The sequence below is a fragment of the Hibiscus syriacus genome, unplaced genomic scaffold (assembly GCF_006381635.1).
Source record: "Hibiscus syriacus cultivar Baekdansim isolate YM2019G1 unplaced genomic scaffold, ASM638163v2 tig00110503_pilon, whole genome shotgun sequence".
NCBI lineage: Eukaryota > Viridiplantae > Streptophyta > Magnoliopsida > Malvales > Malvaceae > Hibiscus > Hibiscus syriacus.
The window spans coordinates 6,467,589-6,484,726 of record NW_024062764.1 but is presented as its reverse complement, the minus strand read 5'-3'; the positions used below and the strand labels follow the sequence as shown (position 1 = coordinate 6,484,726).

At 33.7% G+C, this 17,138-nt stretch overlaps 1 protein-coding gene and 1 pseudogene across 2 annotated transcripts; one reads left to right on the top strand and one right to left on the bottom strand.

The window, feature by feature from the left end:
* Window positions 1-1,436: 1,436 nt before the first annotated feature.
* LOC120129795 lies at window positions 1,437-4,791 on the bottom strand (annotated as a pseudogene).
* Window positions 4,792-6,700: 1,909 nt separating this feature from the next.
* LOC120129732 (2-methoxy-6-polyprenyl-1,4-benzoquinol methylase, mitochondrial-like) lies at window positions 6,701-11,905 on the top strand. Of its 2 annotated transcripts, none has more exons than XM_039147165.1 (9): window positions 6,701-6,847; window positions 7,429-7,541; window positions 8,035-8,175; window positions 8,268-8,329; window positions 8,704-8,862; window positions 9,000-9,144; window positions 10,081-10,152; window positions 10,598-10,706; window positions 11,682-11,905. In XM_039147165.1, the coding sequence occupies exons 2-9, from the start codon at window positions 7,501-7,503 to the stop codon at window positions 11,781-11,783; spliced, it is 831 nt and encodes a 276-aa protein (XP_039003096.1). In that variant the 5' UTR covers window positions 6,701-6,847; window positions 7,429-7,500; the 3' UTR covers window positions 11,784-11,905. The 2 variants fall into 2 exon arrangements, with proteins under 2 accessions (XP_039003096.1, XP_039003095.1); XM_039147164.1 differs by having other exon boundaries at window positions 6,706-6,847; window positions 8,049-8,175.
* The last annotated feature ends 5,233 nt before the right edge of the window (window positions 11,906-17,138 follow it).

Sequence of the window (17,138 nt, the reverse complement as noted above, 5' to 3'; positions counted from 1 at the left end):
CAAATTCGTCTTTTAATTAAGACTTTCATCTTAAATTATTTCCCAAACTTTAAATGTTCCAATAGTATCCCTCAAAACTATTCAAACATTTAAGAACGAATATAAAATGAGAGTCATAGTTTGATGATGAATTTAGAACATTTAAAAGTTTAAAAATCAATTTAGGATAAAAGTCATAATTTGGGGATATAATCTTTTTGGCATAATGCCAAAATTAGCCCTAACATTTACTAAAATGTTCATTTTGCCCTCTATTCTATTTTTGGTATATTTTGGGCCCCAACATTTCATTTTATGAAAAAAAACATTTGATGAAATAATCACTTTATATCTTATTCTTTTTTATAGGATATTTTAACTCTCAACGTTTCATTTTTTGTTAAAAAGATTCCCATTTTTAAACAGTAATTGTATGTTAACTAATAGTTTTTATCTAGAGACAGTTTTTTGTCCTAAAGTGAAACATTGAGGGAGCAAAATGTTTCAAAACAAAAGAACAGAGCCAAAATAACCATTTTGATGAACATTGGGGGATTATTTTTAGTATTATGTCAATCCTTTATTATAATACTTTACCTAATGATCTCATCCTTTCTGTTCGTTATAAATTAAGTTCCACTACTAGTTGCTTTTTTGATTACGCCAAGGTTAGGTATGCTTATTTTAAAAAAAAAAAAAAAGCTCCACTTGCTATTTTGATTTCTTCAAAATTGGTGGAATAGATTACTTTAGAATGAAACACAATTAATACAAAAGCTTCAAGAATAGGGTCTTTTGACACAATAGCCATCAATCATCATTAATAAATTATTTAGTTAAATATATTATCTGACAATCGAATTTATCTATAAAAATAGTCAATTTTGAAATTGTCACTAACTACTCGCCCAGCAAAATCGAACAGAAGAATCCCTACCTACCCTGAACACAAATTAAAAAATTAATCTTATATCTTCGGATCAAAACCCATCGAATTAAAACATTTTAGCCATCACTATACTCAAAATTGATTTTTGGTGTTTAAAGAATTTTTCGTTAAAAATAAATGTCTAATATTTTTATGTTACACTTTTAAGTGTCTACTATTATAAAATCATTAAGCGACGCATATCACGTTTATATTTTTTTAAAATATTTTTAAAAAATATTATATTTTTAAAAAAGAAAAAAGAAAATATAAATTTTGAGTGTCATTTAATGAAGTTTTTTTAACAATATGCATCTAAAAGTGCAAGTGAGAAAACAATATACACTTATTTTTAACAACATATTTTTTAAGAAATAACAATCAATTTTGAGTAAAGTTTAAGCACTTGTTTTTAATTAAACCTAACAAAAACCATGCATTATTACCCACAGCAGCAATTACTATAATTTTCAAGAGGTGTGATTTGTTGTGGTTTCCACGGGTTATAGATTATAAAACATGAACTATGCAAACTAGTTCATGGCAAAAACTTACAGAACCGCCCCTCGCCGGATGCATCCGAGATTATACCACCGTAGCCATCAGAAGCGAGCTTTGCGTTTCCGAGCCGTGTAATTGGTGTCTCGGGGCACAATGTTTCCCTTCCTTCTCATCTGTTCCTTCTTCCTCAACACCCATTCTCTTCCCTTACCTCTCTTGTTTATCTTCTGCTTCTTCCTGGGTCTATGCCTGTCCGAAATGCTAACCTGCAAATTCCCCGAGAATACAACGATAATATTAGTAGTTGCAGTCGTGGCAATGGCAGTGGCAGCAGCTGAAGCAACGAGCAAAGTACTGAACATTAGGAAACCGTGTAACTACTCGTTTATTTATTTCCTTTTCCGAAATAATGTGAAAGCCCTTACCAGAAAAGAGCAATAATATGATATGATATATATAGTCTCACCGTCTGGTTTTCTTCATCTCCGCTGCTCTCGTCGTCATCGGAGCAACTCTCTCCAAAATTATCACCTTCCCTACACTAACGAACACGGCATATAATAGACGGATGTCTGTAATATAATAAAAAACGGCAATGCAAATGCAGAGTACGAGAGGTAATTATAAGGCAAAAAGAATCGAACACTAGGATAAATATGCCCACAAGGACAGAATAGCAGAAAAATAACACCAGTAATCATGAAATGTTGTAGAAAATTTCATTGCACATTCCATTGCCTTGCAAAACCAGTACAAATGAGATTGTGAATCTTAATTTCATTAAACACAATTTCAAAACAGATGGTCCAGAAAGACACACGAACGGTCGATCTAAAACAAGTTCATCGAAAACAAGCAAGAGGCATAGAAGCAAGTGTATGCAGTCCCGATGATATAACTGCCGTTAACTCAGGCATCCATCACAGCAAAATTGTTCATAAGGAACGGAATAGAGGCATACCTGTGTGGGTAATCAACAACCACACCACCAGCAAATCCAGCACGCATTGCATAACTCAAAATTAGCTCAGGTTGGGCTGGATTTTCGGGATATTCTTGGAGCATTGCCCTTGCTAAACATCTATACAATGATTCAAAAAATGCCACGAGAATCATCACACGTTACATCTACAGAAACACATCTTCCATTTGCATGTATGTACGAATGTCGGTTTAGTTTATAAAAAAATAGGCATGTAAGAAGAAAGAACCCGGCATACTTTAACCTCAATCTTGGCTCATGAGAGGACTTATCAGCATTGCACAACCACTGCATGCCAAAGCAACAAAGGGGGGAAATCATGAGCAAGAATAGTCTTTTAACTACATAAATCTCAAAAAAGCACCCAAAGTATACCTGAACAGCAGAAATACTTATAGCACCATCGATAATCCCAGGTCGAAGTCCTAAGCCCTGAAACGTAAAAATAGTGTAATGAAGTCGTCATTTCGGAAACATTATGTCCGGAAACAACAACGATACTATAGGTTTAATTTGAAGAGGTTTAAGGATTTGGTAAATACCTGTCCCATGTCACCGAGTAACAAGTCACCCTCAACCTCATTTCGCAAAGCAACATCTATGAATCAAAACCAAGAAAAATGGGGGGACCCCTAAAAATCATACATTATAAATGTGTCATGAATTTAGGGGTGTCAACGAACTAGACCTGATCAAACAGGATTGTCTTTGTGATCGTTTGATTATTTTTTAAAGTATTCATGTTCGGTTTGTATTTGTTTAAAATTTTAATATCTTGTTCGTTTGTTTATTTTTTAAGGTGTTCGAGTTTGATTCGTTTAACGTTAGTGAACATGTCCGCTTAGCATTCACAAACATATTAGTGAAATTGTGTCACTATTCTTTAAGCTCCTAGCTTCACAATTTAAACTCCACAGTTCATTTTGTTTTCAATTTAGTCTCTACTTTCACAAATATTTAAAAAGCGTAAAAAAAGGAAAATAGGGTAAAACTAGCTTATGTACGAGTCAATAACCATGCTTATAAACGAGCTAATAAACAAACTTTCAAACAAGTTTGAACATAAACGAACGGTTCACAAACAATTTATCGAACATGGGGTTCGATTACACAGCTACATGAAATTAAGTTTCGAAAAAAGAAAACTTACAAAGCATTAGAAGTGCACAAAAAATCCGAATATTCGATTTTGCGCAAAAAATATCCGAATCCGGATTTGGGAAAAACAAGTATTTTTTAAACCGGATCGGATATTTTAAAACCGGATAGTATAACCGGTTTGGGAAAAAATTGGACGACCGTATTTTTTACCAGATTAAAAATCGGTTTGAAAAAAACCGGATAAAAAACTGGTTTTTATCTGAAAAAACACGGTCTGGGGTTTAAAAATCCGATTTGGGGTTTAAAAATTAGACGACCGAATTTTTTACCGGATTAAAAATCGGTTTTTTTAAAAAAACCGGTTCAAACCGAAACCGGTTACACCATCCGGCCCTCCAAACCGGTTAGAATCCGAATCGATTTTTTTAAAATCCGGTTTTTTGACTAGGTGAAAAAACCGGATCGTTTTTTATCCGATCCGATCCGATCCGGATCGGTTTTTTATCCAACCATGTGCATGTCTACAAAGCATTGAAGGAGAAATGTCTAAACCAATCCATTGATGACCATTCTCAGTTAGTGTCTCCCCACTAAGCCCAGATCCACAACCTAAAAATAACATCAAATATCTCTAATCAGATATCCATAACATTTGGTAGTTTCCTTCCTATTTGAGCAGAGAATGGAATATACATACCGATATCAAGGAGCAACCTCGGGACTCCATCATCAGGCAAGGCGAGAAGCTCCAATGCTCTCTCAGAAAGCTTTGCCTATTTTTTCTCCCAAAATGCCAGATTTCAATACTTTGTAAACTGCTAATGTAATCAGATTTCTTTCTTTGACACGGGTATAAAAAAAAATTGGTTTTCTCCCCTCTCAAAATTAGAAGAGAGAAGCTCTAGAATATCGGTGGTTGTTCGTTTCTTACCGCCGACGATAGGCGTCACCGACAGCCATTCGCCACCACCCTCCACGTGTCTTTTCTTCTTCTTTTCTTCTTCATCATCATCATCACATTAAACCACACATGACCATTTCACGTGTAAGCTTTCTCTCTATATGCACACATGATCATTTCAATTCCACAAACCATTACTGTGTTCGTTTCTTCTTCACGTGCCTACTGTTGTTTCTTCTTCTTCACATTAAATCAAATAACTTTTACTATTTGCCTGCTAGTGTGAATGATCATATCTTTGTCAAAATAAAAGCTCAACAAAACGTATAATCAGAAGAACAACAATAAAAACAAGTGCCCATTAATCTCTGCAATAAGAGTTGCACCTGCCTTTTCCATGGCATTAAGAAAAAAGAACTCTATCTATTGTCACCCCATCATTAACTACCTTTGGACTTTCATATTCATTCAAGACAACATTCCTCCCTTTAGAATAGCAAACATATTGTGGTTAATATAATTGAGACCATCCATCAAAATAAGTTGAAATAATAGAGCAAACACGTAAAAAGATGAAAAAATTTGTTGAAGCTTAAGGACACAAGCCAGACATTACAAAGTATTACAGAATTATAAAGCTGTCTACAAGTAGACGGGATAAACAATCACCCAGTTAAATTATGAACTTTATACTCTGTAAAACAGGAAAAAGGAAAACAAATCACTCACTGCTTATGTACGTGTTGCTTGAGCTTCTGTGTTTGTTCAACTTTTTGTTTAAGTTTTCGGTAACAGTTAGTTACATCTAAGTTGGTGGCTGCTTAATTGTCTATAATCCTTTTTTGCAGGTTTATGAAAGAAGGAGAAACACGTGACTTTTTACGTGAAAAAGGTACGAATGTTGATTTGAAGAAGAGGAAGAAGAAGAAGAATAATAGAAAGACACGTGGGTTTTTTTATGAGAAGAATAGGAGGAAAAAAGTAAGGGTGTTGATGATAAGAAGAAGACACGTGAGTTATTTTGATTTTTTTAATTGTCAATTTAGATTTACGTTAATAATTTAATGGAAGTAAACGGTCAAGTGATTTAAATTGAACAAACCGATAACATAAGAGATCAAACGTATTGAATTAAAATATTCGGTGATCAAAATTGATTAGACCAAAAATAAAGGGGACTACATACATAGTTTACCCTTTAGTTAACTTTGTTATACTTAACTTTAGGGTTAATTTACCATATATCCTCAAACTATAATTTAATCTAAATTCAAAATTAATCCTAAATTTTAAGATATTCTAATTAAATCCTCAAAATATCAATATTGTATCGAACATATTTTTTTCTTGTTCTAAAAGAGAGACTACTATATTACTGTCTTAGACTAAGTTATCTTTGTCATCTTGAATCTTTGAGAATATCGTGTCAAATGGTTAAGAAAATTCTTGTAATTCTAATGATATTGTACATGCAAACTTGGTAAGAACATTTGCGACCTTAATTTCTTCTCTCATTGCATGTGTTATCGATACAATTCAATATTTATTAAAAGTGTCATTTTATAAGTCTAACCACTAATTACGACTTATGAAAAAGCAGAAGAATAATGTTTTTTAGTTAATAAAAACCATTGATCTTAAAATATCATATCTTGTATTATCAATCTTATATATATTCGTTGCTCATTGTTTATTCTATTAGTGTGGTTATGTTTATAAATTTTATGATGTATATTAAATTATTTATTTACTACTCTAAATAATTTATTTTCACTAAAAAAATTAGTGTTTAATTTTTTTTATTAAATTAAACTAAAAAAATTTGAAAAAACAATGCTTTTGTATTGAAGAATTCATTTGAAGAAGCATTCTTAAACGGAGTTCAATTTTTTTTTCCTATATAAATCAAACCAATCTGATCTGATAATAAAAAGGGTAAACTGTATTAAATACTTTCTAATTTTAGACGTTGTATCATTTACCACTAAATTTTTAATTTTGTTAATTATAACACTTTAACTTTTGTTTCAATTATATTACTAAATTGTTAAATCATTAACGTCACGATGACGTGACTGACGTTTACCGGCGTAACTGATGACTGTCGACATAGAAACCTTACCAAAACTGCATCGTTTTGATTCGGCTGTTAATGATTTAATAGCCTAGTGGTATAATTGAAATAATAATCAAAGTTTATTGTTATAATTGATAAAATTAGAAATTCAATAATATATACTATACAACCCTTAAATAAAGTTGGGTGGTATCTAGTACGGACCATGAACAGTATAGGTTAGAATCAATTCATGTTTGGATCGAATGGTTTGATTCGGGTTTTCCTCTAGCTCACCTCTGCCCTCGTTCAGTTTCTCTGTGAATCTTCTTCCATTAGAAGACGTTTCACAAAACTCGTCCGACTGACTCACCGACTGATTCTAACACCGAGACCGAGGTCCCGTTTCGTACTCACCTTCTCTTTTTTTTTCTTTCAATTTTATCTTTTGGAATTGTATGTTTAATTTCGTGTTTTACTTTCAAGGATTTGTGGGTTCTTCTTGTTTCCCATTTGTTCTGTCATCTTCATTCTAGAGGATTCATTTTTCTATGTTACTAGGATCCAGGAACAAGTGTATATGTTCAATTTTGTAGAAGCTCGCCCCCCGGTATATTTCAAGGATCATATTCATATCTCATGTTCATGTTGAAACAGGGCCGGCTCATTGGGGACCGGCATGAGTTTTAGTTTTAGTTAAGTTGTTTTTTCAAAAAACAATGAAGATAATGTGTTTGGCATAGTTTAATCACATTTTTATGGTTTATTAATGAAACATTAAGTTAATTGTTCAAAGTTATGGACTATGCTTTAGATTTATTGGGGCCAGTTTTTAATTTTCGGCCGGGGATCCGAAAATATCTGAGATGGCTTTGTGTCAAAATATATGTATCACATAAGTCCTTTGAACAAAATGAAGATTCGGGTAACATAGATCATCCTATTGCAAGTTGAAATTGAAAATGAGCTTTGTTTTGCAGGCTAATCGTTGTACTGAGAATGGCTCTCAGGCTGGTAACTAGGAATCTCAGGAACAGGATTTCGCCCAATCTATGTTCTGCTTCTTTGTTACATTCTCACGCCACGAGTTTTGGTATTTCTCTGCTTTTTTCTTTCTCTACATGAAAACAAAAAGATTTTTGCTTATTGATTCATTAATTCAATTTTACTCAGTTTACTTGATAAGCTTAGAACATCTTTTATGCTTGCTTTCTATGTCTGCATTTATGTCTTAGTTTTTCTTCCTTTCTATGTTTTTCCATGTCTGTAACTTCTATTCGAAACACGAGCAAATTCACTTTAGTTTGAAATGTGACACTATATTTTGTAGCGAGCAAATTGTAAAATAGATGGCTAATGCTTAATAAGAAATCCAAAGATGGAACCATGAAAATTTGGGTTTAGGAATTCATTATTTCTTATAATGCAATGGTCAACTATGCATATTTGATATCCATAAACCACGGACATATAATATGATTTTCTTTGCTTGTGATGCTCAAATTCTTCACCCCATTCATGTATCATAATTCATACTATTTTCCCTGTTTCACAATCATTGACTTCTATAGAATGAAGGTTTGCAGTGTTAAATTTTCAGGGTTTAAAGAAGTACGAGAAGAAGAAAAAAGCCAAATGGTTGGTAAAGTCTTTAGCAATGTTGCTTCAAACTACGATCTCATGAATGACTTTATGAGTGCTGGACTACATAGACTGTGGAAGGATAGGTTGGATTTTCTATGGATCTTTCTAATTGTTTATTTTTATCACCTGCTTTGCTTTCGCTTATCTTCTTTGTGTCTGCTTCCCAATTTGTCAGACTGGTCTCCGAACTGAGCCCATTTCCAGGAATGAAACATCTTGATGTAGCTGGTGGAACAGGTAGGCTTTCTTTGTTAAACATAGGTATGTGCATTGGTTGTACAGAAAGCATACACTGTCAAATAGTAAATTTGGTGAGGTAACTTGGAAAATATAAGAATTGCAAAAGTGAAAAAAGAGTTACATTAGCTTGTATAGTTCTAATGGTTGGATGATTAATTTGGCCAGTGTAAGTACATTGAATAACGCTCATAATTGGATATAGGTTTGTAGTTAATTAATGTGAATCTGAGCTCCTTAATAAGATATTTATGTCATTTTCTACAGCAAAATCAAATGAGGCAAGTGTGGGGTGTTGTTATGGTTCTTCATCCTATTTTCTTTTTATCTGAAATGAACATGTATTCCGTAGGTTAAAATTGCTGATTTTGCAGGTGATGTTGCTTTCAGGATTCTGGAAAGTGTTAACAGCATCAGACGCAGAGCATTACAAGATCCAATCAACGATGACTTACAGGAAGAAACTTGGATACATGTATGTGACATCAACCAAAACATGTTAAACGTTGGAAAAAATCGTGCCCTAGAGAGAGGTAAATAAAAGAATAAGCTTGTCGTTGAAGGGATTATTTGTATCTCCCAACGAAGAATTTTTTGGGAGGGAAAATTTGAATTTCACCCCAATACTAATAATTCTTTTTTTATATATCTCGTTTCCCTGTGCATTTAGGTCTTGGAGAAGACAAATCCCTTGTATGGGTGCAAGGAGATGCAGAAGCCCTGAGTTTTGAAGATAATTCAATGGATGGTTACACCATTGCATTTGGAATTAGAAATGTCACCCACATAGAGAAAGTTCTCACTGAAGCTTATAGGTGAGCTTTCAACTTTTGACCTTTTATCTATTTATATTTTAATTACTCTAAGAAATCAAGCCTCAGTATAGAAATTAGGGAGTCTGAAAATATAACTTGTTCAGAAAAGGGACATTTGATTTCTTGTGACTAACAGTAATCATGAGTTTAGTTACTGCTATGAATAAGTGATTAAGAAATTCAGAACCTTTTCACCTTTTAAGCTGTAAATCCTGCAACTTTTGGTAAAAGAAACTGTAGAATATCCACTTAGCTTTACAACTGTACTCAGAGTAGTAAGGAGGTAGATTATGGCCTGAATTCATGGGGCTAACAAATTTCCACGGAACATCTATTTCTGCTTATGTCCTTAAATTTGCCGATTTCTCTGAACCAGTTAATGCATGCAATGAATTTGAAGGTATAAAAAAAAATATGGTAAATGAAATATGAAGTTAACTTCATGTGTTTGTTGTAATAACATGCTCTTCTCGTGCTGTTTTATTTTTAGGTTCATAGTTCAGCAAATACTTTTTTTCTTTCTCTTTCTAATTGGAAGTTAGACTAAGAATTTATTCAATGGCATACTTGTGAAGCTCATTGTTTGCAAAGAGAAATAAATTGTCAATTTCATTTTCTTTCTTTCTCAATCTTACAAGTTTAATTATTCACCACCTGTTTTGTGCTGATGTAGTTATAGGACTATGTTCAACAATAGACTTTCTTTCTTCTCTTTTTATCGGAGGGTTGACTGTGAACTTAAGGTATAGTCTGTTCATACTTGTGGTGATAGATTGTTCCATAGCAGCTATCTTTTCCTTGTTGCTTCAAATGAAACTTGGCTCTTCTATATAATTGAATATGGTTTTTGTTCTCTTATAAAAAAAAATAGGGTTTTTGTTATATCATATATGATGCCAGTGCCTCCCTCTCTCTCTCTCTCTCTCTTTTTCTCAGGGTGTTGAAACGGGGAGGAAGATTCCTTTGTCTTGAACTAAGCCATGTTGAAATTCCTGTATTTAAGGAATTGTGAGTATCCTTCACACTTTTCATAATCTAATATGGTTCATGTTATAATGTATATATGAACTAAGCAAGTGGCCTAAGGACGACTTAACGGAGTAATAGTGTTTAAGATTCTTGCATTATGTTCTTCAACAAACTACCTTTTTCCTCAACTCTTTTCTGTCTATGTCACTTAGAAATCCAGCCGTAGTTGCGAATATTTTGTATAATTACCATCTTCTAATCTTCTTGAATTTTTACTGAAGTGGTTACTCTTTAAATTTGAGAAGAATTTTGAGAATTTTATCTCGAGTTCGGATTGATAAGTATCAATCTTGTTAGCTTTTGAAAATTAATGTGAGAAAGCACAGTTAATCTTGTCAGCTAATCTTGTTATCTCGAGTTCATATTTTATCAGATTCAGGTTACTTTAGCCTTATTCTATGAAACTTTTTTGCCCTTTATGCAGGTATGACTTTTATTCTTTCTCTGTTATCCCACGACTAGGAGAGGTGGTTGCGGGCGATAGAGAATCTTATCAGTACCTAGTTGAAAGCATCCGCCGTTTTCCGCCACAGGTCATATCTCAATCCTCCATACATTCTTATCACTTCTGAGTAACATACAATTATTTAAAGCATATTCTGGAAAATAAGGTTGCTATTCTTTTCTTTATTGCCATAATATGGTGGGTTCATTGCAGCTATTTTCCCCCTTTTAGCCATACCATGGGTTCATTGCTCCCAAGTGTTCTAGTTGCATGGTCAATGTATAGACGTTTGATATTTAATTCATTGGGAACGTTAGGTGATTCTTTTTTGGCATAAGCCAAAATATATATACCCCTAATGTTCGATTAAATAGTCACTTTGACCTCTATTCTTTTTTGGAGCATTTTGACCCCCAACGTTTTATTTTAGGGGGGTAAAAGGTCCTAACATTTGACTAAATAGTAACTTTGACTCTTATTCTTTTCTCTTGGAGCATTATGGCCCCAACGTTTCATTATAGGAAAAAAAGGTCCCTGTTTTAGAGTGTTAGCCGTTTGTTGACTATCCATTTCCATCCATGAGGGGCTTTTTGTCCCAAAATAAAACGTTGGGAGACAAAATACTCTAGAAAACAAAGGGGGTCAAATGACTATTTAGTCAAATGTTAGGGGTATTTTTTTGACATTTGCATTCTTTTTTTTCTGTATAACCACCGATATTCAAACCATTGGTTACTAATCTAGATCGAGTATTATAGAGGCAACTTCATTCATAATGCCAGAATTTAAATCCGACCTTGTTTAAAGGATCTAGCACCTTATCCTGTTAAACTAACTGATGGTCGGTAAAGTTGGGTGATTCTTAGTGTTGCTTCTAAAACATGTGAATATAGCCCTATAAAACCAACTAGAAGTCCTGAACATGAAATGTGAAAATCTGGGATTTCCATTTGAAGTGAAGTACTTCAGTTTTTTTCAGTGTTATCCAGTTTATTCATCGATGATGCAAATTTCAGCTCCACTGTATTACCATAAAATAATCATGAAAAATCTTCGAAAGCAGGAAAAATTCGCCTCGATGATCACGGATACCGGATTTCAGAAGGTCAAGTACGAGAATCTTGTTGGGGGTGTGGTTGCCATTCATTCCGGTCTAAAAATTTAGCTGTATATCAAGCTGTTCTTCGTCCGACCTTCATCGATAAATAGTTACTACCCGGATTTTTCAACGAACCGGTGCTGTTAATTTGCATATATTCAGGAATGGTGATAGGATCAAATGTTGAGGGAGGTAAAATTGTTTTATTTCAAAAGAATAAGAACTTATTAAGTATTTAAATCTAAAAATTGATAGAAACAAAGACTTTATTTGATTAATATTTAAACTAAAGTGGACCTAAAATGTTATTATATCAAAATTTTTGGGTATGTAGCACCGTCCCTTCTTATACCTGATTTAATGGGGCAGTTTTGCGGTGCGACGTCTTAGTATACGACTAAAATAAGACGTTACCGGTTTTGTTGTTATTTTAAATAAAAAACCGGTAACAAAATACCGAAAACATTATTTTTTGATCGGATTTTTTTTACCGCGTTTACCTATATAGGTAATTTTAATCGATAAAAATAATAATATTTTCGGTCATTTTTTATCTTTTTTTATTTAAAATAATAACAAAATCGGTAGCGTCTTATTTTAGCCCTATACTAAGGCGTCGCACGTGAGCGTTTCTCGATTTAATGATATGGCATAGCGATAATGATGTAGTTTAATGTATTGGATGCGAACTTTGAAGATTCTAGCCTTAAACTATTTTAATTTAGGGTGAATTATGCATTTAGTACCTAGGCTATCAAATTTTGTTTGTTTTAGTACCTATAGCCTTAAAACGTTGTTAGTACGTTTGTAATATGGTCATTGAACTTTTCAGGTACTTGTATTTAGGTCCACAACTTTTAAAACTTGCAACACAATTCTCAATTTCATTCTAAACCTTAAATTTCTTTTCGATCTCGAATTTTCTTTTTCGCTTCTCTCCTCATTTCCAGCGTAACTTTTTAGTCGGGGATGCATGAGAAATTCTAATATAACTTTGAATTATGGGAGATGTTGACTTGAATAAGGGTCCATTGAGAGAAGACCCGACCAAGGGACTATCGGGACCATCAACAATTCAATGTGTAATGTTAGATATATGTCATCTCAGGTGAAACATAGATGTTCGATAAATGCATGTGAGAAAAAAATTAGGTTATAAATGTAGAGTTGACAAATACTACTAAGATGAACTAAGTATAATTGTTGAAAGTCGCCAACAAAGCTGGAATTATTTTCTATAAATAACATATAATAATTTTTTCGTTTCATCCTTGTGGTTAAAGATTTTCCAACAAATGATCAAATATAATGAAATCTCAAACAACTCATTCACCTCTTATTCTCTTTCGTAACTTGAAAGGCATCATGACAGGGCCAAGTAGCTGCTCCAAATATATTACCCTGTCATGATGTCTTTCGAGTTGCGTGCATGCATAATTGTCTTCTAAAGCTATAATTCAATATAATTCAACTGTAAAATTTCCAAAACATATAAAAAAATCAAATTCGTTCACGAAATATCAGTCTCATAATAAACATGAACTTATTAAAAACCACAGGCCGGGTCAATACAATTCCCAATAAAGTAGTACTAGCAGTCTCTCAGATTGAGTCTGGCGATTTCACTATGGCGATACTCACAACCAATTCTCTGATTTAAAGAAAAACCAAACAAGAAGATCAAAAAAAATTTAGCCTATGACATTTTTTCACTTCTATTATGATGGAATGAATATCTTTCATAAGGAGTACTAAAAGTTTTGTGTAACCCCCTCAGACCAATGCGGGTAACCCAATCTGATCTGGAGAGTCACATTAGGGTCACCGAGTGACCCACAGTAAAAAATAGCAAAAAATTTAAAACTTTTATTAAAACATGTAACTCATAAAATGATATATCAGTATGTAGAAATAAAACAGATTTTCAGACTCGTATATAAAACAAAATACAATTTACATACCCCCTAATCACATGTATCATATTCTGCAAGCAACGTCGGAAGAACTCCCTTACTGATGTCGATAGATGCACTGGTACGATTCTTTTAAACTGAAAAAGTGAGTAAAAGAGTGAGCTTTGAAATGCTCAGTAATACAAAACTGTCAAATGATGTTGAAATATGTGCAGATACATATAAATATATATTTCCTTATTGGTTCAGACATCTACAGATTTTTAGCTAAGCTGAGTCCCACTGATATCTCAGGTAGTAACAGACAGTAAGCTTCCAGTTCAGAGGAAATATTTCGGATTACTGGGTTAAGGAGATCAGGGTAAGTTATCTAGTGTGTTCTTGTAGAACCAGTGGAAATATACATATATTTTTAAAACATATTTTTAAAATTTAAAAACTATAGTAATTCCCCCAACTGAACACGTCCAAAATGTGTAGGTTCCCTAGAACCATACACCCACCGTCACGTCCAGTAAGGCCCTGAGCACAAAGCTGAGGAGCCTGCATGTATGCTTCCTCCAACAATACCCCTCAAATAAAACATTTTTCCGTCAGTAAACAGAGATATAAAAAATCAGAACAGAATCCAAGTCAGGTATCAGAACATAATCCAGGTCAGGTATTATAACATAATTCAAATCGAAAATCAGATAAAATATTCATGTGATTAGGGAACACACTAGAGTTTCCAGATATTATTCAGAGATATTGAATAATCTTATCGGGCAGAGAAACATGGATCTTCAGTATACTGATAGAATGTCAGAATTTAGAATCACTATTGGAAGAGTTCATTAACTGACGGAATCATCAATTATTCAGAATTTGATTTGAGCTGATAAGGAAGAAATGAAGGATCAGGACATTTATAGTCTGTGTCGATCTATCAGATTATCGAAATAACTCAAACTGAACAACTCCCAAAACTAATGCATGTTGACCGGTCCATTTGTTGCCCTTCCAGGTATTCACTCTTTAATACTAACAATTATTGTCTATAAATCATATTCTGAGTCATCGCTGAATGGATCTTAAGGAGACGAACATTATTCTAATGGTTTTTATTTTATTTCCATGTTTCAATTATATCAGGAAATGTCGACGTACTTTATTTGTGGTTCATAACCCATAGGGATGATACATCATGTACGTTCATCCAAGTTTCCAGACTTATCCAAATCACTTACTTAATTCTCAATCATTGAGGTTACTTAGTTCATTTAGTAGTCAAGTCTATCTCAGTTACTCCAGAGTTTTCTAGGGCAATTTAGATATTTCTGAATTTCGGATACATATTGTACTTTCATTCAGTTCAATTTGGTATTCATGGCTGATTTGTCTTACGAATATCCATTTTTTAGTACCGAATACGCTCTAGAGTTGAGCTGAGTTGAGTACTTCCAGAATTATCATCAATCCAAACTTAAGGAGACGAACAAGCATTCAAGTGATACCTATGCCATTCAGGTACTGATATAGCACTAGCGTTGGTTGACCGACTTAAGTTGCGTTCCATAACTTTTAAGAGTAGTACAACATCCATGTTTATTTGGATTTCTTAATTAATCCAAGACATTTACTTATTCTAGGCCATAAGGGTATTTTGGTGCTCAATGTTAATTCAGTCCTTTCAGATCTTGAGGATATCCAATCATTCCTGGTCTTAGTGATATTCTTGATTCATTTCCATTCCAAGGGTATTTTGATCATTTTACAGATCTACAGTACTTCAATTATTTCCTTCCGTCCGGTCTTATTATTTAATTCAAACTTATCATTTATTTCAGTCATTTCTAATAATTCTGATAAAAGAGCACCATCGATAAATTATTCTTCAGGTATTTACTCATTCAGAGTCAACTCAAACTACTTATACCTCAATGACATTTTCGTAATTTTGTAACCAAATAATTTCGGAAACTTTTCACAAGGATAAATATAATTTGGAGATCCTAAGGTTAATTGCTTTCCCTGATAATCTCTGAACTTGAAATTATTCCTTATCAAACTTCTAGTAATTTGTACAAGTCATCTTGGGTTTAGAAACCGGTTATCTAGATTTTCTAAATAAACTAGTATTTTCTATACACATCAGTAGTTTCATCAAATTAATATGTCTTTAAAAACATCTTATCCAACTTCCAGTGTCAATTCTTGTCTTTTCAATACATAAGGGTATTTTCATAATTTTCCCTAATCGAAGTACTCTCATAATTTATCATTCAGGTACCTTTAATGAGATAAATTATAATTTACATATTCAGGACTGATTCCTTTATCACTTAATCACAGAACTTGTAATTCAATAGAGTCTTAATTAATTTATTACTTAAATCGTATTCAGTTCGAGTCCATCTTTAATCAAACAAGCATAATTGTCCAATCATATACATTCATGCATTTATCCAATATTAAAATGTTTCATAAAGCATAAAGAGGTAGTAATTTATTACCTCGATTTTCGGGCCATATCGATCGACCATTTAAACTCCATTCGAACGCCCTCGATCTTGAAATCAACTTCCAATAATTCCTCAGATACATATCAACAGAAAATCATAAAAAAACATAACTTAATTACAAAAAACGGATCGAATCGGGTGATTAATTAGTGAAAAATAGCTTATCGGGTTCAAATTTAGCGAAACATACTTCGGAATCGAACTCAGGACGTCAAAAAAATAAAATATGACTTTTCAAAAATTTTGATTTTTTTTGTCAAAGTCAACGATCAACGGGTTGACTTGGTCAAAGTCAACGGTCAACAGTCAACGGGTTGACTCGGCCAAATTCAACGAGTTGACTCAGTACGGGTTGACTCAATCGGGTCAGACGGGTCGGGCAGGCCCATTCTAAGCAGTCCACCAGGCAGTGAACTTTCCCCACTCTCAGGGGTGGCGCGTGGGGGTGCGTGCAAGGCCGTAAAGCTTCGAAAAAATTTCACAAAAATTTCTAAAATTATTTAAGGGATTTTGAGACACTTACAAAGCTTGATTCACAATTTTAAACGGTGGAGAGCTCGATTCTGAAACGTCGAAAACTTTAGCTTCTTCACCCCCTCACACGCCGGTGACAACGGAGACAAAAAAAACATCGGTGGACTCGAAACGATGCAAGGAACACGATGGTGTGGAAGGTGTAAAAAACGGAGCAACGATCAACGACGAATTAACGATTTTGACGGCGATGGAGTTTAAAAACTTCAAAAAATTGAGTTGAATTTTACGGTGAACGGTGACGATTCACGATGAGAGGTTTGAGGGGTTTTATTCACTGGTCGACAACGAACACGATGGTGGTTTCATATCGATGAACGGTGGCCAGACGATGAAAAAATCGAAGCTCAAAGGAGGGTTGACAGGGGAGGGAATTTGGGGAAAAGAATCTGGGAAAAGCAGAATTCACGGGGGAGGAGGTTTATAATTCTCACTTAAAGAAAAATGGGTAAATTATGAGTTTGGTACCT